This window comes from Stegostoma tigrinum, chromosome 21 (assembly GCF_030684315.1).
Source record: "Stegostoma tigrinum isolate sSteTig4 chromosome 21, sSteTig4.hap1, whole genome shotgun sequence".
Lineage (NCBI taxonomy): Eukaryota > Metazoa > Chordata > Chondrichthyes > Orectolobiformes > Stegostomatidae > Stegostoma > Stegostoma tigrinum.
Window position 1 is genome coordinate 56,132,731 of NC_081374.1, and position 23,247 is coordinate 56,155,977.

A 23,247-nucleotide genomic window follows, 5' to 3' on the forward strand; every position below is an offset into this window, starting at 1 on the left:
CACCAGGACCTCCAGGTCCCTAACTGTAAAGTAAGGTGCTAATTTCCCCTTTCCTGCCCTGTCTGGGACAAATGCTATGAACGGTACGAGGCAGTTCTGGATTCTGAGCAATTTACTGGTCCACAATAGCCTTCAAACATGGCACGAGTGCCAGTAATACCGGGATGGTCCAGTTACTTTGAGTGGAGAACTAACTAGCGTCGGTTGAGAGAGGCACAACAGGAGCATTGTTGCCAGTTATTGAATAGGTTTGCAACAACAGAGTGAGAAAATTTCTTCGGTCTTTTGGAGAGATACTGTCCTTGCAGTGCAATAAAAATGACACTGAACTGATTCATTCCAGTGTTTTAGACCTGAAGATTTAAGAACAGAATTAGATCATTCAGCCCATTGAGTGGGATCTATCATTCTCAATCCCATTCTCCTTTGTCCATACTAAGCAAGAACATATCTATCTATGCCTGAAATCAACTCTGACTTGGCCTCCACAGCTTTCTACATCAATGAGTTCCACAGATTCGCAACTTTCTGACTGAATAAATTCCTCCTCATCTCCATCCTGAAGGGTGGTCCCTTTGACTCTGAGGCTGTGCCCTCAGGTCCTAGTCTCTCCGACTCGTGGAAACAACATCTCCGTGTGCACTCTATCCAGGCCTGACTGACCTTCAGTGTGACCCCCTTCGTCCTTCTAAACTCCGTCGAGTACAGACCCAGAGTTCTCAGCCACTCCTCACATGACAGTCCCTTCATCCCCAGGATTATGTTTGAGAACCTCCGCGAGACCCTGACAAAGGCCCGCACATCCTTCCTTAGATAGATGGCCAAAAACAGCTCTTAATATTCCAAATGCAATATGACCAGAGCCTTACACAGCCTCAGCAATACCTCTCTGCTCTTGTATTTTTGCCGTCTTGAAATGAATGCTGACATTGCATTTGCCTTCCCAACTGCCAACTGAACCTGCATGTTAAAAGAATCCTGAACTGGGGCATCTTTGTGCTTCAGATTTCTGAAGCCTTTCCCCATTTAGAAAATAGTCTATGCCTGTAATGCCACTTCTCGAAAGACTCTCTGTGACCTCCCAACCCCCTCAACACTGCCTGCCTTTCCACCTATCGAAATGTCATCTGCAAACTTAGCAACAACCCACTATGGACAACAATACCATCAGTTCCTTTGTCCAGATTGTTAATGTATAATGTGAATGGCTGTAGTCTGAACTCTGATGACTGCGGAACTCCTATAGTTGCTGGCTGCCATCCTGAAAAAGACCCTTTTATTGCCACTCTGTGCATTCCGCCAGTTAGCCAATTCTCTGTCCGTGGCAGTACCTACTCCCGAACACCATAAGCTCATTTTTTTAAATTTTGAAGCCTCCTGTGTGGGACCTTCTCAAAGGCTTTCTGGAAATCCAAACAGATAAAGTTCAATGGTTCTCTTTTGTTTTAACTCACTGGTGACATTCTCAAAGAATCTAACAGAGACCTTCCCTTGACAAAGTTGTGTTTTCTCAGCCCAATTTAGCATGTATTTCCAAGTATTACCATGTACTTCCAAGTACTCTCCGGCCTCATCCTTAACAATGGACTCTAAAATCTGACCTAATGACCAGTGCCAGGCTAACAGGTCTATAATTTCTTGTCTTTTGCCTCCCTCCATTTTAAACAGGGGCGTTATATTTGCCATTTTGTACTCCTTTGGGACCCACCCTGACTCCAGTAATTCCTGAAAGATCACCAATAACTGCATGGTTTTTTCACTTATCTCCTTCAGAACTCTGGGGGGCAGTCCATCTGGTCCATGTAATTTACCATCTTCTCGGAATTATAGAATTCCTACAGAGCGGAAAGAGGCCATTGGGTCTGCACCATCTCCGCAAAGAACATCCCACCGAGACCCAGCCCTGTACTGTTTCCCCGCAAGCTCACATTTGCCATGGCTGATCCACCTTGCCTGCACATCTTTGGACTGTGGATGGAAATCAGAGCACCTGGCGGAGACCCGTGCAAACATGGGGAGAATGTACAAATTCCACACAGACCCTTCAGCTTCTCCTTTGAGATGGCCACCACACTCACTTCTGCTTCAGACTCCCTTAAAGTTCTACTACTGGTGCCTTCCAACCTGAAGACTGATGCAAAATACTTGTTCAGTTCCTCTGCCATTTCTTTGTTCCCCAACACGACTTATTTGGCCCCTCTTGAAATTTTCTTTGGATTTTCAGGGGTGTTTTACAATAACAATATCTACTTTATTGTGTTGACAAATGGATTATTTAGATCATCACAGAAACAAAAAGCAAAATTCATCAGTACTCTCAATTAACAATCATATATATATATTAATATCACAATCAATGCATTTCCATCAGGTAAGCACGTAGCTGGAACTTTCTAACCTGGCAGTTTTCACTTTTCATTTCTCAGATTTCACTCTCAGACAGAACAGTTGATGTTGACACACTGTTCATTAAAAATAGCATCCACTGTATTTTTCCCCATGTTGTAGCTCGTGGGCTTGTGTCACCTTAACCCATAGAGTCCATGTTCATTTTCAAGCAAGTTATTACTTTCGTGATTTCAGGTGTTACATTCAGAAGGGTACCATGCTGCAATTCGAGCCTGCAGTTTCCAGAGTCATCCCAATGTGGAAGATTTTGAAAAGTATCTAAGTTTCCCTAATTTACTTGTCTTTTAGATCCAAACTGATGAAGACCACGGTCCAGATTTCTGTTCTTAACAAGAATGCCTATTTATTACAACTGCATAGATTCTAGCTACAGTCAGATATTTACAAACATTGGACACTTATCTGTACAAATTAAAACTGTAAGCCCCCTGTTAACTCATCTTCCTGCAGACAAACATCGAGGGGAGAGGGATAAAACATGGATATTATAGGTGTAAAAGAAAGGCTAAGTAAGCTGTTCAGTGGTCCCTGTTCACAGGATTTGCAAAGATGATCTTGAGGATATAAAACAAATGAATAAATATCCCGGAGTGACTTATTATCTATTAAAACATGTGTTGATGATATGGCATTGCTATGATCATAAAATAGAACGTTGTCCAATTTCCTATGAGCATTACCGTAGTTTTCATTTGTATTCTCCATGTCGGGAACATACTTAATTAGTACTTTACTGATTAAGTGACCTTTGCTCATCTACAGTGTTCAGTTGCAAACAGCCAATAGTTTATTATTCTAATTTCGTAACTTTGGTTTGGAATTTTGTCATAGGAAATGTATTTCACCTACATTACCCTGTGTAATTGTAGCCAATCCTCCATTGGCAAAGAAACACAACTACAGAAGTTAATAAAAGAAAGAAGTGCATTTATGTAGCTCATTTTATGGTCTCAGGCATAAAAAGTACTTTATAGGCAGCTAAACTACCTTTGAAATGTCGTCACTGATGTAGCATAAGAAAACCTGTTGTATTTAAAATAGTCAGAAGTAAAGAAATATGAAATAATAAAGAAAGAAGAAATAGTAAAATAGATATGAAATTATGAATGTAAAGAAATATAAAATCTTCAGCCCTTTGCGAGTGGAGACGTAGAATCAGGAGATGCAGAGTCAGTATGGAGCCTACCAGGGAGGAGGCAATTCTGGATCTGGTGTTGTGCAACGAACCGGATTTGATCAGGGACCTTGAAGTAAAGAAGCCATTAGAGATAGTGACAATAATATGATAAGTTTTAATCAGCAATTTGAGAGGGAGAAGGGAGAATTGGAAGTGTCAGCATTGTAGTTGAAGAAAGGGAACTATGGAGCGATGAGGGAGGAGCTGGCCAAAGTTCAATGGTTCAATACCGTAGCAGGGATGGCAGTGGAACAACAATGGCAGGTATTTCTGGATATAATGCAAAAGGTGCGGGATCAGTTCATTCCAAAGAAAGATCCTAAGGGGAGGCAGGGGCGGCCGTGGCTGACGAGGGAAGTTAAGGACTCTCTAAAGATAAAAGAGAAGTATAACATAGCAAAGATGAGCGGGATGCCGGAGGACTGGGAAGCTTTTAAAGAGCAACAGAAGATCACTAAAAAGGCAATACGCGGAGAAAAAAATGAGGTACGAAGGAAAACTGACCAAAAATATGAAGGAGGATAGTAAGGATAACAAAGTGTGGAGCTGGATGAACACAGCAGGCCAAGCAGCATCTCAGGAGCACAAAAGCTGACGTTTCAGGCCTGGGTGAAGGGTCTAGGCCCGAAACGTCAGCTTTTGTGCTCCTGAGATGCTGCTTGGCCTGCCGTGTTCATCCAGCTCCACATTTTGTTATCTTGGATTCTCCAGCATCTGCAGTTCCAATTATCAAGGAGGATAGTAAAAGGTGTGTTGAAAAAAAAAATGGTTAAGACTAGAATTGGGCCCTTGAAGACAGAAACAAGTGAATTTATTATGGGGATCAAGGAAATGGCAGAAGAGTTGAGTAGGTACTTTGGAACTGTCTTCACTCGGGAAGACACAAGCAATCCCCCAGATATAATAATGGCTGAAGGACCTAGGGTAATGGATAAATTGAAGGGTATTTATGTGAGGCAAGAAATGGTGTTGGATGGACTGTTGGGTCTGGAGGCTGATAAGTCCCTGGGACCTGATGGTCTGCATCCCAGGGTACTTAAGGAGGTGGCTCTGGAAATCGTGAACGCATTGGTAATCATTTTCCAATGTTCTCTAGATTCAGGATCAGTTCCTGCGGATTGGAGGGTGGCTGATGTTGTCCCACTTTTCAAGAAAGGAGGGAGAGAGAAAACAGGAAATTATAGATCGGTTAGCCGGACGTCAGTGGTGGGAGCAATGCTGGAGTGAATTATAAAAGATGAAATTACAACTCATTTGGATAGCCGTAACAGGATAGGTCAGAGTCAGCAGGAATTACGAAGGGGAAATTGTGCCTGACTGATCTTCTGGAATTTTTTGAGGATATAACTGTGAAGATGGACAAGGGAGAGCCAGTGGATGGGGTGGACCAGGACTTTCAGAAAGCCTTTGATAAAGCCCCACAGAGGAGATTAGTGAGCAAAATTAGGGCACATGGTATTTGGGGCAAAATACTGACTTGGATTGAAAATTGGCTATCTGACAGGAAGCAGAGAGTAGTTATAAACGGGTCCCTTTCGGAATGGCAGGCGGTGACCAGTGGGCTACCACAAGGTTCAGTGCTGGGACCGCAGCTGTTTACAATATACATTAATGATACAGATGAAGGCACTAAAAGTAATATTAGCAAATTTGCCAATGACACAAAGCTGGGTGGCAGTGTGAAATGTGAGGAGGATGTTATGAGAATACAGGGTGACTTGGACAGGCTAGCGGAGTGGACGGATGCATGGCGGACGCTGTTTCATGTGGATAAATGTGTGGTTATCCATTTTGGTGACAAGAACAGGAAGGCAGATTACTATCTAAATGGAGTCAGGTTAGGTCAAGGGGGAAGTACAACAAGATCTAGGTGTTCTTGTACATAAGTCAATGAAAGCGAGCATGCAGGTACAGCAGGCAGTGAAGAAAGCTAATGGCATGCTGGCCTTCATAACAAGAGGAATTGAGTATAGGAGCAAAGAGGTCCTTCTGCAGCTGTACAGGGACCTGGCTTAGAAGGATGAGAGGGTGTCTGATTGAGACGTATAAGATTGTTAAAGGATTGGATACTCTGGAGGTAGGAAGCATGTTTCCGCTGATGTGTGAGTCCAGAACCAGAGGACACAGTTTAAAAATAAGGGGTAGGGCATTTAGAACAGAGTTGAGGGAAAACTTCTTCACCCAGAGAGCAGTGGATGTATGGAATGCTCTGCCCCAGAAGGCAGTGGAGGCCAAGTCTCTGGATAGTTTCAAGAAAGAGATGGATAGAGCTCTTAAAGACAGTGGAATCGAGGGTTATGGGGATAAGGCAGGGACAGGATACTGATTGTGGATGATCAACCATGATTATAATGAATGGTGGTGCTGGCTCGAAGGGCCGAATGGCCTACTTCTGCACCTGTTGTCTATTGTAAAAGTTAATTGTATAAGAATGATTAAGACGGTCCCATATTTCTGGTGTTGGCAGCTTGTTCAGATAGGGAAAGCAAGGTTGATCTTGATTCTGCTCCTGTTTGTTACACAGAAGCCTCTTCGAGCAACAATTCTTGCATGTTGATGGGACGTTGAAACGCAGGTAGATTATCATGATCACTTGTTGAAAATGGATAGCAGCTAGTAGTTCTCTTTCCTCTCAACCAGTGACCAGTAGGCAATGGTCAAACAACACCTAACCCAGAGGTCACAAGCTCCCCTGAGACATGATGTCAGTTGAGTCTCATGAATAACTACCTGCAGATGAGTTATCTGTAGATAAAGCATGGTATTAAATCTCACATATACTGCTCTCAACCATTTTATTCGAAGTGTTTATCACTCGTTGCATCGAAACAGATCACACAAACTGAATTGGCATCTGCACAAATACCAACATACAAGTTCCATATAGTGGCATTTTGTTTAAAGTTGTATTTATAAAATGATCGGGTGAAGTATTAATCTTCACAAATCATATTAAGATGCTACAGAAATCTCTGGAAGTGAGAAATTTGTTTTTTGATTCAATACATGTGTGACAAATGACAATTCAAAGAGATCTTTGTTTCAGCTGGAGTGGGTTGCGGAGTCGGCCTCATTCGGGGCATTTAAGTGACTATTAGACAGGCATATGGATGGTCATATAAGATAGGGGTGGAGTTAGATAGACCTGAGGTTTAGGGTAAAAGTTCGGCACAACATTGTGGGCTGAAGGGCCTGTACTGTTCGATGTTCTATGTACCTTACGCTGTATTCAAATAAGTAAAGTCAGTCAGTGACGTTCTGCAACTTCCTTTTCCAGAAGTATGAGTGGAAGAATCAGAGTGCTTTCTTTGAAAATTGGCTTGACGTGACTCTACAAGGGTCATCTGGAGGAAAAATACAAGTGTCAGTACTAAATCTATCATTGCTGATACACATGTAAACTGTAGATTTAACTGTATGTAAACTTTGTTCAACAAACTAGCACACTCAATAAACTGACAAAAATTATACACCAGATGTTTACTGTATTCTCATCATCTTGTGATGTATGGTGAGGATGCAAGTGAAAAGGCACTCTGCCAGTAAGTTTTAATTGAGGCAAAGTTGCCTCATTACTGAAGTCATTTATGCTGTAAATGAGGGAGAACAGTGATGTGTATATCCCAGATAATAAAATGTGAGGCTGGATGAACACAGCAGGCCCAGCAGCATCTCAGGAGCACAAAAGCTGACGTTTCGGGCCTAGACCCTTCATCTGATGAAGGGTCTAGGCCCGAAACGTCAGCTTTTGTTCTCCTGAGATGCTGCTGGGCCTGCTGTGTTCATCCAGCCTCAGATTTTATTATCTTGGATTCTCCAGCATCTGCAGTTCCCATTATCACTGATACAATGTGTATATCCCATGCATTATGTTCCTATTATTGAGTGTGTGTTTTTTGCGTGTGTGGACCTATTGATCAACTGGAATTTTTGATTATTCAGCTCATTCCTGGTACCGCAGGTGCTGTTTAACAAAAGGTTTGCTGTATTAGTATATTTCTGTATTTAGTCACTGCCACATGAGTGTTAAGTCATAACTTGGTCTGTGCAGAATGTGCACAGTGCATTCCTGCAAGATAAATGATGCGCTACATATGTATGATGCTATTGTTTCTCAAAGGCACTAACCTTAGCGGCTGTTTTTGTGACCAATAATGTTTTCATCATTCGCACTGGGAAAAAGATTTGGAAGTGCTGTATGACTCTACTGCTCACTTGCAGAAGTGATAACACTGAATGTGAGGTAATGTTTTTGCCCATTTGTTGTTCTGTTGGTCAGCAATGTATCTCACAAACTAATGGGCATATTTCATTGAAAGCTGGTACGTACGGGTATGGTCCAAGGAAGAACTGATTAGTTTTTGACAGATCCAGATTTATTTCTCTATTTTTTAAAGCAACAGTTAAAATTGGTCGGATAGGCAAATGATCATCTTTCTGGAATATTATTGATTGATTTAGAATGTTGTGGATTGTGTCAGCCCTGATAGTAGAATTTGTCATAACTATCAAAACATGAGCAGATTTTTGAGAACAGATTATCAAATTGGCCTGAAGCTTTCTCAGTGAGATGGAAGCTTTTAAGAAAAGGATTTATTTTATCGGCCTTGCATTTACAAAGAATCAGTCAAGTGGAGAAATGCCTCAAAGAAAAGCTGTGTAATTATAGTCTCATGGATGTTTTTTGCACAGGAGGAGGCCATGCGGTCCGTAGTTCCTGCACTGCTCAACAAAGATCTGTCTGCATCGAACTCACTTTGGCTCATAGCCCTGGAGCCTACGGCAACACAAGTGAATATCTAAATACTTAAATATTCAGACACTTTCTGAATCAGCCACACTTTCAGTCAGTGAGCTCAGGACTCCCACCACACTGGGAAAATAGGTTCTCCTCAACTCCCCTCTTAGCTTTCTACCTGTGAACTTCAATCTATGCCCCCTGTGTATTGACATGTCTACGAATGGAAAAAGCAGCTTCCAGTTATCCTTTCTATGCCCTTCAAAATCTTAAACATCTTTACCAGTTCCCCTTGTCTGCTTCAATCTTGGCATCGGTCAGATGGGCAGGTCAGTGGCAGATTGATATAGCCTGAAGAAGGATTAAGATAAGAGAGTACTTAATGTGGCAAAGCCTGTCGTGCCCGATGGAGGTCAGCAACGGCAGTCAGCAGTGAAGTCCACTGGCAAGGATGGGCGGGCCTTAGCCCAGCGCAGGGGAATACGAACCGTCATGGGGGAAGCCTCGGTCAGAGTGTCTGAAAACTCGTGGCTTAAGAAAGGACTGTAATGTTTGACTTTTTAAACTTTTGTTTTTATTTTTCTACTGTTATACTAAGAAGACTGTAGTGCTGAACTTTTTAACGTATTCAATTATTTTTATAACATAGAGCATGGAACGGTACAGCTCAGTACAGGCCCTTCGGCCCACGATGTTGTCCCGAACTATTACCCTCATCCCAAGGTCTGTCTCACCTCCACCACTACCTTATACTGTCATCCATGTACTTGTCTAATGGCCGATTAAATGCCCCTAATGAGGCCGACTCCACTACCCTCTCCGGCTTTGCGTTCCACTCCCCTGCGACTGAGTAAAGAAGGATGGATAAATTTTCTACATTTGCAACTGAAATTTCGTACCGAGGTACTTTGTACCTGAGATGGCACCGTCTGAGGTGGCATTGCACTCCTGTACCCTGTATTGAATATGTGTGATAATAAAACCTAAGTCGAAATCTAATGCATAGCAGGACACTGGGAAGCTGAGAGGAGAAAAGGGATCCTAGGGTGCTAGTTCATAAATTCCTGAAGGGGTCAGGTCAGGCTAGTAAGGGTTGTTACAAAGACATATGGGACATCTCCCTTTATCAGATGGTAAGAGTGGGGAGGTCACTTTGTGCTGTTTAAAAGTTTGGTTAGGCCACAGCTGGAGTTGTGTGTGGCATTTTGGTCACCACCCATCAGGAAGGATGTGATTGCACTGGAGGGAATGAAAAGGATGTTGCATATGTTGGAGCATTTTAGCTGTGAAGAAAGGCTGGAAAAATTCAGATTATTTTCTGTGAAGCAGAGAAGTTTTCGGGGTTGAGTGGAGGTCCTGATAGAGGCATATAAGATTATGAGAGGTAAAGATAGGTTGAGTAGAAAGCATTGTTCCCCTTAGTTAAATCATCAATAACGGTAGGGCATAATGTTAAAGAGAAACACGGGAAATTTAGCGGAGGTTTGAGGAAAATCGTTTTCATCCAGAGTGTGGCAAAGGTCTGGAATGCATTGCCTGGGAGGGAAGTTGAAACAGGAAACCTCACACCCTTTGAAAAATACTTGGATGAGCACTTGTAATGGCATAATATTTTTGAGAATGGTCTAGTGTGTAAAAATGGGACTAGTATATGTCGCAGTGTGTTTTTAGAGGTACAGCCTTAGTGGGCCGTAGGACCTCTTCTGTACTCTATGATTCCATGAGAACCCCCAGCCCAGGCAGCATCTTGGTTTTTTCAGTAATGTCCAGGATCACACCCTTCATAGTGTGATCCCTTGCCTTGTTAGCCCTCCCGAGTTCGTCAGCTCACACTTTTCCTGGTTGAGTTCCAATTGCTGTGTCCAGCTGACCAGTGTGCTGATCTCCTCCTGAAGTTTATTCTTTCTGTCTGTCAACCAATTTTGGGTCCAGTGTACCACTTTGCCTTTGATCCCATGGCTGTTATTTACATGACCATTCCGTCGATATCCTCCTCAAAAAATTAGTCATTCGCTAGCAACACGGTCATACACACTGTGTTTAAGCCAAAATGATGAATCTCGTTGACAAATTTCAAGGGTCCTTGTGGCAAGCCCTGCACAACCCCACTCAAAGCAAACATCCTGTCAAATAGATATCCCTCTACCATCAATCACCCTGTGCTCTCTGCCTCAGCCAGTTTTGGCTCCAGCGTGCCTCTTTGCCTTTGATCCCGTTGACTGTTGCTTTCTTGATCAGTCTGCCAAGGGGGGCTTTACTAAGTCCACATCGAATGCATAAGCTCATCAACACTCCAACATCTCCTCAAAAAAGGATCAAATTTCTGAAACGTGACCTCACCTTAACAAATCCATACTGACTATCCCTGATTAGTTCATGCAAGTACATTCTACCCCTAAGAATGCCTCTTTATAGCTTCTCCAGTGCTGAGATTATTCTGACTGGCCTTTAATTTCCTGGTCTGTTCCTCTCTCCATTTGTTCATCGTAGGACAATGTTCATCGTCCTTCATGACTTCACGTGTGATTGACAAGGGTTTGAAAATTGCTGACAGGGGCCCAAATATCTCCTCCCTCACTTCCCTTGCTCGCTGGTATACATTTCAGTTCGGCCTGTAGATGTATCCACTTTTAAATTTGCTGAACCAGCTGCATCTTCCGATGTCTAAACTTCTGATGTTCCTAGGTCCTCTGCCCTGATATCAATACTTGCAGTGTCCTTTTCCATTGTAAAGATTGACACAAAGTATTCATTGAGGACAGTGCCCATGTTTTCCAGGTCCACACAAAGATTATCTCTGTGAAAAGAACGAGGAGATATTAGAGAGGTTTGAGATTTACAATCAAGAAAGAAATGACTTCCTTGGAGAATCATACAACATACATTGTCCATTGGTGCCAAGAAACAGAAGTTTTTGTTTCCACAGTTGTTTGCAAATAGCCAATCAAGATCATAAAATAATGTTTTAAGATAATTTACAAAGCAAGGCAATTGAGGAAGATATATTGGATGTATTGAACTCTTAACTACCTCCCTTAAGTTTCGGAATATCAAGTTTTTTCTTATGGATAACTTTTGCAGACCTCTTCAAACAAGGAGCTGAACCCACAGAATTATGTGACCAACAAAGCCTGAGCCTTTTGCTTCACAATGCAGTCCAGATCCCTCGGCAGCTGGGTGAGGTACCTTCATTTGGAGGCAGCAACATTGAACCAAGTGTCCGCAGTTGCTTCCAACATGTAAGTGTGCTCTGCGCCACTTCAGAAGGTCAAGCGGGTCTACTTGCCAGTATGAATTTTGTGCTCATTTTCGGTTTGAATTAGTTCCAGAGGCCAACATGCACCACCACTAATCCAAGGCTATCATGTTTATAAATAGTCAATGTTTTTAATCATTAATTTAATAAAAACAATGTCAGAAACCCCAATGATAGTGTATTAGATATGTCTGAGGATAGCGGATGTAAACTTGACATAATTAATCATGCAGCTGATCTTTTATTTTCTTCTAGGGCCAGAACAAACCAGAGATTGATGTTAAACACTTTGTAGAGTGGATGAGATTGGAGCCTCAGTCCATGGTGTGGCTGCCTGTTCGACATCGTGTGGCAGCTGCTGAAACTGCAAAACATCAGGCTAAGTGTAACATCTGCAAAGAGTACCCACTCGTAGGTTTCAGGTGAGATGTGCAAACCAGCAGAAAGTTAGAGGGAGTTAGTTTTTAAAGAAAGCTTTTACTTTAGATGTTCTATTAGAAACTCCATCAGTCAACAACACAACTGAGATCATCACAAAACCCGAACAAATTCATGGACCAGAGAAGTAATTAGGACAAATTAAGTATCAACTTCTTTACCTTAATTTTTTGTGAGAGGTGAGTGCTGCATGCTTTTGGTATTTTGTTCGCAGTTGCATTGATCACAGACACTGTGGCTCAGAACGGATTGTGACTCGACTTCCGGTTGGTTCTGTAATTTGCAATTATTGGGAATTTACAGAAAGGCCTTTTTATTAGTCCTGTAATCAGTGTGTGTGCATCCTATGAAAGTGATTGCTGTGGTGTTGCTAAATGATCGATAAAACTTCTTGTCCACAACTAGTAAATTAAATTGCAGATTTGGACAGGATTTCTAAGGGGTAAATTGAACCTTTTTGGTTAACTATTCTCCTACATTTCTAAGATTGGCCATCTTGGAGAAGGTGCATGTTACTGCCATTGATCTGATCAAACAACTCTCTGTCTGAGAAGAACTGGAGTGAGAGCCCAACTGTGGATGAAACTATGACTGCCGTAACTAAATCAAGAGCAACAACGACCCGGAGTCAATTGAATTCCATCTGAAGCTTGAGGAATGGTGGCCTAACTCTGAAGGCCAAGATCTGTTAGCTTTTCATGGACTATGAGGAACAGGGCAGGATTTCACAGAATCTTTAAGATGCCATATCTTGTACAAAACTGAAGGAGAAATGTCAGATTGCTCAAAGAACCATGAGATCACCAGCCTTTGCATTGCTGGGAAGATTCTGGCAAGGTTACTTCTGAATAGGTTTATACCACCATGGCAAATGAAAACCTTCCGTGCGAAGGGAACTTTGTGAAAATGTTGGAGAGAGACAGAGCAGGACCAATTTACAATAACGATTCCAGGGTTGAGATATCTCATTATGAAAATTGATTAGAGGAATTGGGACAGCTTTCCTCGAAGATGCTGAGACTTAGAAGAGATTATTTTGAATCTTGCAAAATCATTTGAGGTCTGGTCAGAGTAGACGAGGGGAAGACTTTGCTACTTGTGACAGAATTGAGAATAAGATGCAGAGGTTTGAAGTGATTGACTAAAGAAGTAACTGCAGTGTAAGAAATAGCTTTATCACAGTCTATAGAATGCATTACCTAGAGGAGGCAGTTTCAGTAAAAGATGCAAGAAAGCACTAGTTGATTAATTAAAGAGAAATAATGTGCAGGTTAAGGAAAAGGCACTAATTTGTGATATGTATTTGGAGATCTAGTTCAAACATGATGGACCAAATGGCTTCCTTTTACTGTGATTTGGACTTAAAATTACTTTAAAGTAAAGTGTAATTGGCTCTGGGACACGGCGGAAAAGGGTGAGGTAAACAGGACGTGAGTGATCACAGACTTGACAGTTCGAGGGACAGATAGGAGATTTTGTAGCCGCAATCAGGAATCCAAACACAAAACTTGCATGAAAGAACAAAGAAGAGGAATAGATTCAGTTGCCCCGAGCGAAGACTGTGACCACACCTTCACCCGCTGTTGGAGAATCTGCCTGATATGAATGAACCAACCACCAATAGGTCCGCAACCAAAAAGCACAACTTTCCTCGCGTGTTCATCCAGTGAGAAGCACCAAGAGGAAGGCAGCCTTTTTCCTACATTTTGTAAGCTTGACCATTTGGGAAGAGAGCCCCCCTTCTCTGACATTCTGTTCTCTAAAGATCAAATGTATTGGTTCCTGATGTTGCGTGAGGCCAGTGAACTTCCACAATTCTACCACACTGTTGCTTCCAAATCTATTTCTTTCCTTACCATCTTCTCATGTTTCATCTTCTCAATCAACCGTCTGTCTGTGTTTCTTCCGAATGTTGTTCAGAAAAGTAATTCCTTTCATCCCTTTAACTTCCAAATTATGTTTGTTCCTCACGGAAACTGGTATTCTGCTTCACTTTATCTATTGCCTTGAAAATTCTGGACTAATCTGTAATTGACAGTGAGTTTCCTGTTAGCAGTGCTATTTACAAGAGGATTAACTGAACTTAACCACTTCAGTGCATAATTTAATATTGCCTTGCATATCTCCAAAAATTTTAAGAGCCTGCTGTTTGTACTTTTATGTTGGTTTTCATGGCTATTTAGTTTCTGCTCACACATTTGAGTGCTTGCTGAGTCTCAGAGTTTGGCTTCATGACAGGAATCCTGAAGGCAATATCCTCTGTTTTGCACCATCTCATCGTATTGATGACCAACATTCTGTATGCAGTTCTATCCATTCATCTGTTGATAATTTCACACTACATTGATCAAGTCCTTCCATTTCATGAGAACATTTTCCATTCTTGCAAGGGATTTGGCTATCACTGGTGAAGTTATCATTTGTTGTCCTTCACTAATTGCCGTGGAACTGAGTGGATGGCTGGGAGGGTGGTTCAGAGCTACCTACATTGCTGTGGCTCTGCAGCCACATGTAGTGGTGTAAGGATGATCGAATACTCCCCGAAAGGACATGAGTGAATCGGATGGGTTTTTACCAACATTTGTTGATAGTTTCATGATAGTGTTGCTGGAAATAACTTTTAGTTCTGAGTATTTTTTAATGAAATGTAAATTTGACCAGCTACAGTGTTGGAACATGAACCTACATTCTCCAGAGCATTTAGCTCAATGATATTGCCACTATACCACTGTGACTCAGCCATTATTGCAGTTTATTTCTTCGCTATTTCTTCTCTTTCCCTGGAGTACTTCCCTTCTGCTGTCTGAGCTGAAAATGTGTGTCCTCCTCCTTCAGTGTTGCCTTTACAGCTTCACATGTTACAATCGCTGCTTGTCAGATTTACCTTTTCCAGGAAGATTCTGGCAAGGTTACTTCTAAATAGGTTTATGCCACCGTGGCAGATGAAAACCTTCCATACTATGGGAACGTTGCAGCGCAGAAGCAATTTAAATAATTCCAGGGATGGGATATCCCATTATGAAAATTGACTGGGGGAGTTGGGACAGTTTTCCTCGACTGACCTAGCATTTGCTTCTCCCCACACAATTTTGCCGTTTCTTCAAAATAAAAAAAATACATAATTTAACTACTTAACTTGCATTCCTTGGATGGTTAAAAATATCCAAACAAAAATGAACATTTCTCTTACTTCTTGTTCTTCCTTAATAGGTGCCGCAGCCTCAAACACTTAAATTATGACATCTGCCGAAGCTGTTTCTTTTCGGGACGCACATCCAAGGGGCACAAGTTACATTACCCAATGGTGGAGTACTGCACTTCAGTGAGTAATACATTGTTCCACTTGATAGAATTATTCCGATCTGTGGAAACTTAGGGATTTAACCATTTAAATACAATCTGCCCTCAAAGTTGAAGTAGTTTGCTAAAATGATAAAAGGCCAACAGCTTAAATCAGGCTTCAATACCAGAAATACAATGTTGTGCAGAAGCTCTTTGAGGTCAAGTTGAGGCTCACGCCCACTCCAGCTTTGTCACCACCATTCTTAATCTCATCAAGAACAAGCTTCTCAGTGGCCTGGACAGGATGGATGGAAAACCTTTTCACCTCAACCAGTTAAAATCACCGAAGAAAATGACACTGACCTCGCTTATGGAGCTTCAGTATGTGGTTCACAACGTCATTTCCGCTCGCAGAAGTCTTCAAATCTCCCTTAAGGCCTTTGCAGAAGTATACTGAAGAATTAGCCTCAACCTTAAATTTGCCACCCAGGTTGATGGGGTTGTTAGGAAGGCATACCGTGTGTTAGGCTTCATTGGTAGAGGGATTGAGTTTCGGAGCCATGAGGGCATGTTGCAGCTGTACAAAACTCTGGTGCAGCCGCACTCGGAGTATTACGTACAGTTCTGGTCGCCGCATCATAGGAAGGATGTGGAAGCGTTGGAAAGGGTGCAGAGGAGATTTACCAGGATGTTGCCTGGTATGGAGGGAAGGCGTTATGAGGAAAGGCTGAGGGACTTGAGGCTGTTTTCGTTCGAGAGAAGAAGATTAAGAGGCGACTTAATAGAACCATACAAGATGATCAGAGCATGAGATAGGGTGGACAGTGAGAGTCGTTTGGCTCGGATGGCCATGTTTGACACGGTGGGGCATAGCTTTAAATTGAGGGGTGATAGATATAGGACAGAAGCCAGAGGTAGGTTCTTTACTCAGAGAGTAGTAACGGCATGGAATGCCCTGCCTGCAACAGTAGTAGACTTGCCAACTTGAAGGGCATTTAAATGGTCGTTGGATAAACATATGGATGATAATGGAATAGTGTAGTTTTGATGGGCTTCAGGTTGGTTTCACAACATCAAGGCCGAAAGGGCCTGTACTGCGCTGTTATGTTCTGTGTTCGAACCTCAAGATGACTCAAATCCTTTACCAATCTGTCAAGTTGTGGCCCATCTTTTCATCAAAATTAATAGAGAAATCCTCCCAAATGTAGAACATTTCCCTTAGATGGGACGCTCTCTCTCTTTTAAGGCTGACATCGATACAGAGATTCTAACATTACGTCCAATCTGCGAGTGGCACCTTTGGACTCCAGAGGATGAGAATGCACAATTGTGACATCTGTGCTGATCGCAAGATCCTTGAGTTCAAGGCATGCATCGTTCAGCCTCTTCTATATGACTGTGAAACCTGGATAACATAGAGCTGCCACTTCAAGACCCTTTCAGCACAGTTTTGTCATGGATTCTCCACATCAGCTAGGAGGAAAAACCTCCTAGCATCAGCATTGATGCCATGATGATTTGAAACAAACCCCATTGGGCTGGCCATGTACTTTGGATGCCTAAGTTATGACTACCAAAGTAAATTTTTGCCAACTCAAGGAAGGCATCTGAACAAGAAGAAGTCAAAGGAAGCATTTAAAAGACCTTGAAATGTTCCTTCAAGAAATACTACATCGAGGTCAAAGTATGGGATATCCCCATTCAGAAGAAACCAACTTGGTGAATCTCCTGTATGAAGGCACATAATTCTTCAACAGCACCAGACAAGAAGTTGAAGTGTGGGAAAGGAACTGGAGAAAGGAATGCTGGTGTTCTCAAGGCCAAGACCACTTCCATCACACTGAAAGACCTCCTAAACATGTGGTCAGATATGTGGCTCTAGTTGAGGCTAATCAACCCGCACAGAGCTCATGACCTGTGATATGGAATTTCCAAGCTGGGCAATCATACTCATCAGCCAGTGATGGCTCTTAATATTGTGCAGAATGTGATTTGATCACAAATGAGTACTGTGTGTAGCTTTGAGCATTGCCACAGAAAGACCAGGTTTTATAGAATAATCAGAATGGTGCTGCATGAGAAACTGGAATTAGGAGGAGATAGGTGATACTTAATTGTTATTTGTTTCTGGGCCATTGGCATCGCTAACTGGGCCAGCATTTACTTCCCATCCTTAGTTACCCTTGTAATTGGTGAATCAATGTAGCCCATGTGCTGTAGGTAGACTCAGTCAGTCAGGGGAGAATTTCCAGGACTTTGACCCAGTGGTAGTGAAAGAACAGCAATATATTTCCAAGTTGAGATGGTGAGTGGCTTAGACAGGGTGTTGTAGGTGGTGCTGTTCCCATATATCTGTTACGCTTGCCCTTGTAGATGAAATTTGTCATAGGTTTGGAAAGTCCTGTCTCAGGATCTTTTGCAGATTTCTCAGTGCATCTCATAGATGGTGCACACTGCTGCTATTGAGCACTGCAGGGAGGAGGCTGCTTTTTCCTGGATGGTGTCGAACTTCTTGAGTGCTTTCGCAGCTGCACCCATCGAGGCAAGTGGGGATTATTCCACCATTCTTCTGACTTGTTCCATGTAGCTGGTGGACAGGCTTGGGGAATCAGGAGGTGAGTCACTTGATGCAGTAATCGGAGCTTTGGGCCTGCTCTAGTAGCCACTGCATTTAAATAGGAAGTCCAGTTGAATTTCTGTTCAGTGGTAAAACCCGGGATTTTGATAGCGGACAATTCAGTGATGGTGACACCTTTGAATGTCAAGGGACAATTTATGGATTTTCTCTTCCTGGAGATGGTCATTACCTGGTATTTGTGCAGTATAAATGCGACTTGCCAATTACCAGCCCAAGCCGAGACATCGTTCTGGCCTTGTTGCATTTGGACATGGACAGATTCAGTATCTGAGGAGTGGTGAATGATGCTGAATATTCTGCTATCCCTGGTGAACATCCCCACTTCTGAGCTTATGATGGAGAGATGATGGGATAAATCAGCTGAAGATGGTTAGGCTTCGGACTGTACCCTCAGGACCTCCTGCAGGTGACCTCTAACAACCAAAATGCCAATCATGAGAGGCGATGACCTAATGGTATTATGACTAGACTATTAATCCAAACACTCAGGTAATGTTCTGAGGACCTGGTTCAAATTCCACCATGGCACATAATGGAATTTAAATTCAATGAAAATCTGGAATTAAGCGTCTAATGATGATCGTAAATCCATTGCCAATTGTCGGAAAACCCCATCTGATTCACTTATGTTCTTTAGGGAAGGAAACTGCGTGGCCTGCTGTGGCCTACATGGAACTCCAAATATCAGTTGGGCAATTTGGGATGGGCAATAAAAGCTGGTCTAACCAGCAATTACCTCTTTCCGATTCAAGAATGAAAAAATATCGTCCTCTGTACAGATATTATTCCAACCAGTGGTGAGTTTCTGCTGGATTCCCACCAGCTCCAGTTATGCGAGCGCTCTTTGATGCCACACTCGGTCAAATGTAGCCATCCTTAGCTCACCTCGGGAATTCAACTCTTTTGACCATGTTTGAACAAAAGCTGTAATGAAGTCAGGAGCTGATGAGGTGGCAGAATTGAGGATCTTCTACAGGGATCCGAGGGATGTGGCATATCGAGATTTCCAGAAAGAATTTGACCAGTTGCTGCATAAAAAAGTGAACCAGAAGGTTAGATCCAAGGGGATTAAGGGTAGAATATTGGTTTGAATAAAGGGCTGGCTAACTGACAGAAAGCTGAGTGTCAGGATAAATGAGTCTTTGCCTGGATGGTGAATTGTTACTGGTGGGTTGCTGCGGGGTTCAGGTCTCTGACCTGAACTATTTGTAACGTATACAAATGATATGTAAGCAGAGACAAAATGTAACATAACAGAATGCGTGGATGATTCTGAAAGAGATGGGAAAACAGCCTGTGATGTGAAATAAAACAGAGACAGCTGAATATTGACAGGCGAGGAGAATGGACCAGAATCTGGCAGGTGGTTAATGTGCATAAGCACAAGGCTTGCCTATTTTGTCCATGAAAAAAAGGGCGAATTTTTATTTAAATGGAGGGAAGGTTCAAAGTGTGTCAGTGCAGAGGTGTCTGGCTGTCTTTGTAGCTGAAAGTGGGTATGCAGGAAGAGCATAGCAGAAGAAAGGCAGATGGAACTCTGGCATTTATCACCAAAGGACTGGATCATTAAAGTAACACAGTGTTTTTCCGAACACATTGGGTGTTGGTGAGACCAAAGTATTGTGTCCAGTTTTGATCCCCTTACTGAGGATGGATACATCTGCACTGGAGGCAGTTCAGAGGAGGTTGGACTGATTGATTCCCGGGATGAAAGGGCTGTCATATGAGAAGTTGCTGAGTAGCTTGTGCCTGTACTTGCTGGTGTTCGAGAGAGTGAGGGGGTGGTTCTGATTGAGGTATATAAAATAGTAAAGGGGATTGAAAAGATGGGCATTGAGCACATGTTCGCCATTGTGGGACAGTCTCAAACAAGAAGCTGTAGCTATCGAGTGAGAGATGGAATGTTCAAAATGGAGATGAGGAGAGAGTTGTGAATCTGTGGAATTCATTGCCCCTGAATGCAATGGAGGCAGCACCAATTGACCGATTCAAGAAAGAAATAGATATGTTTCTGATGAAAAATAGGGAGAAAGGGCCATGGGGAGCAGGCAGGAGAGTGGAGTTGAGATCAGGAAAGGATCAGCAACCACGGCTAACAAGATAAGTCAGGGACAGGATGAAAGCAAAAGAAAAAGCATAAAATGTGTTGTGGTTAGTGGGAAGCCAGTGGATTGGGAAGCCTTTCGAAAACTAGCGGCGGACATGTAAAAAGGCAATAAGGGGGAAGATGATGAAATTTGAGGGCAATATTAATGAGGGTAATATGGAAAAAAATTGCATGAGTTTTTTTCAGCTAGAAAAGGTATGAGAAAGGCAAGAGTACAAATAAAGAGAACAAAGAAAATTACAGCACAGGAACAGGCCCTTCGGCCCTCCGAGCCTGCTCCGATCGAGATCCTCTGTCTAACCTGTCACCTATTTTCTAAGGGTCTGTGTCCATTTGCTCCCTGCCTATCCATGTACCTGTCCATAAGACCATAAGACATAGGAGTGGAAGTAAGGCCATTCGGCCCATCAAGTCCACTCCGCCATTTCAGTCATGGCTGATGGGCATTTCAACACCACTTGCCTGCACTCTCCCCATAGCCCTTGATTCCTTTTGAGATCAAGAATTTGTCGATGTCTGCCTTGAAGGCATCCAACGTCCCGGCCTCCATGCACTCTGCGGCAATGAATTCCACAAGACCACAACTCTCTGGCTGAAGAAATGTCGTCTCATTTCAGTTTTAAATTTACCCCCTCTAATTTTAAGGCTGTGCCCACGTGTCCAAGTCTCCCCACCTAGCGGAAACAACTTCCTAGCGTCCACTCCTTCTAAACCATACATTATCTTGCAAGTTTCTATTAGATCTCCCCTCAACCTTCCAAACTCTAACGAGGACTATCCCAGGATCCTTAGCCGTTCATCATACGTTAAACCTACCATTCCAGGGATCATCCGTGTGAATCTCCGCCGGACATGCTCCAGGGCTAGTATGTCCTTCCTGAGGTTCAAAATTGGACACAGTATTCTAAATGGGGCCTAACTAGAGCCTTCTAAAGCCTCAGAAGCACATCGCTGCTTTTATATTCCAACTCTCTTGAGATAAACAACAACATTACGTTCGCTTTCTTAATTACGGACTCGACCTTCAAGTTAACTTGTAGACAATCCTGGACCAACACTTCCAGATCCCTTGGCACTTCTGACTTGCGAATTTTCTCACCATTTAGAAAATAGTCCATGCCTGTATTCTTTTTTCCAAAGTGCAAAACCTCACATTTACTCACATTGAATTTCATCAGCCATTTCCTGGGTCACTCTCCTAAACTGTCTACATCTTTCTGCAGCTTCCCCACCTCCTCAGTACGACCTGACTGTCCACCTATCTTCGTATCATCGGCAAACTTCGCCAGAATGCCCGCAGTCCCTTCATCCAGATCATTAATATATAAGGTGAACAGATGTAACACTGAACCCTGCGGGACACCGCTCGTCACCGGTTGCCATTCTGAAAAAGAGCCTTTTATCCCAACTCTCTGCCTTCTGTCAGACAGCCAGTCCTCAATCCAAGCCAGTAGCTCACCTTGAACACCATGGGCCCTCACCTTGCTCAGCAGCGTCCTGTGAGGCACTGTATCAAAGGCCTTTTGGAAGTCTAGATAGATAACATCTACTGGGATTCCCTGGTTTAACATACTTGTTACCTCTTCAAAGAATTCTAATAGGCACGACGTCCCCTGACTAAATCCATGCTGACTTGTTTTAATCTGACCCTGCACTTCCAGGAATTTAGAAATCTCATCCTTGACAATGGATTCTAGAATTTTACCAACTACTGAGGTTAGGCTAATCGGCCTGTAATTTTCCATCTTTTGCCTTGATCCTTTCTTAAACAAGTGAGTTACAACAGCAATTTTCCAATCATCTGGGACTTTCCCTGACTCCAGTGACTTTTGAAAGATCACGACCAATGCCTCCGCGATTTCCTCAGCCACCTCCCACAGAACTCTAGGATGTAGCCCATCGGGGCCAGGAGATTTATCAATTTTTAGACCCTTTAGGTTTTCTAGCACTTTCTCTTTTGAAATGCCTACCGTACTCAACTCTGCCCCCTGACTCTCCCTAATTGTTGGCATACTACTCATGTCTTCCACTGTGAAGACTGACGCAAAGTACTTATTGAGTTCTTCAGCTATTCCCTGATCTCCCATTACTAGCCTTCCAGCATCAATTTGGAGTGGCCCAATATCTACTTTGGCCTCTCATTTGTTTCTTGTGTATTGAATGAAGCTTTGACTATCATTTCTAATATTACTAGCTAGCCTACCTTCAAAATGATCTTCTCCTTCCTTGTTGCTCTCTTTGTTATCCTCTGTCTGTTTTAGTAGCCTTCCCAATCTTCTGATTTCCCAGTGCTCTTGGCCACTTTATAGGCTGTCTCTTTTACTTTGATATATTTCCTGACTTCCTTTGTCAGCCATGGCTGTCTAATCCCACCGCAGATAATCTTTGTTTTCTTTGGCATGAACCTCTGTACTCTGTCCTCAGTAACACGTATAAACTCCTGCCATTGTTGGTCTACTGTCTTCCCCGCTAGGCTCTGCTTCCAGTCGATCTTCGTCAATTCCCCTCTCATGCCCCTGTAATTACCTTTATTTAACTGGAATACCATTCCATCCGATTTTGCCTTCTCTCTTTCAAACTGCAGACCGAACTCTCCCATATTATGATCACTGCCTCCTAAGTGTTCCCTTACTTTAAGATCTTTTATAAAGTCTGGCTCAGTGCATAGCACCAAGTCCAGAATAGCCTGTTCCCTTCTGGGCTCCATCACAAGCTGTTCCAAAAAGCCATCCTGCAAACATTCCATGAACTCTTTTTCTTTGGATCCACCAGCAACATTATTCACCCAATCCACCTGCACGTTGAAGTCCCCCATGATCACCGTGACCTTGCCTTTCTGACGTGCCCTATTTATTTCTTGGTGCATCTTGCGCCCCTCATCCTGATCACTGTTAGGAGGTGTGTACATAACTCCCATTATAGTTTTTTTTGCCTTTGTGGTTCCTCAATTCCACCCACATAGACTCCACATCTTCTGACCCTATGTCATTTAGTGCCGTAGATCTCATTCCATTCTTAACGAACAAGGGAACCCCACCCGCTCTGCCCACCTCCCTCTCTTTTCGATATGTTGTGAATCCTTGGATGTTTAACTGCCAGTCCTGAGCTCCCTGCAACCATGTCTCTGTGCTGCCTACCACATCATAATCATTCAAGAGGATTTGTGCTGTTAATTCATCTACTTTGTTGCGAATGCTAAGAG

At 42.8% G+C, this 23,247-nt stretch overlaps 1 protein-coding gene across 1 annotated transcript in view; it reads left to right on the plus strand.

Moving 5' to 3' along the window:
- Positions 1–23,247, plus strand: part of LOC132210853 (utrophin-like) — a 131,301-nt gene that overhangs the window by 90,049 nt on the left and 18,005 nt on the right. Inside the window, exons 3-5 of the mRNA XM_059653534.1 lie at positions 11,406–11,563; positions 11,836–12,002; positions 15,229–15,340. Of these exons, the coding sequence (XP_059509517.1) occupies positions 11,406–11,563; positions 11,836–12,002; positions 15,229–15,340 (437 nt within the window). The remainder of the gene's footprint in view (positions 1–11,405; positions 11,564–11,835; positions 12,003–15,228; positions 15,341–23,247) is intronic.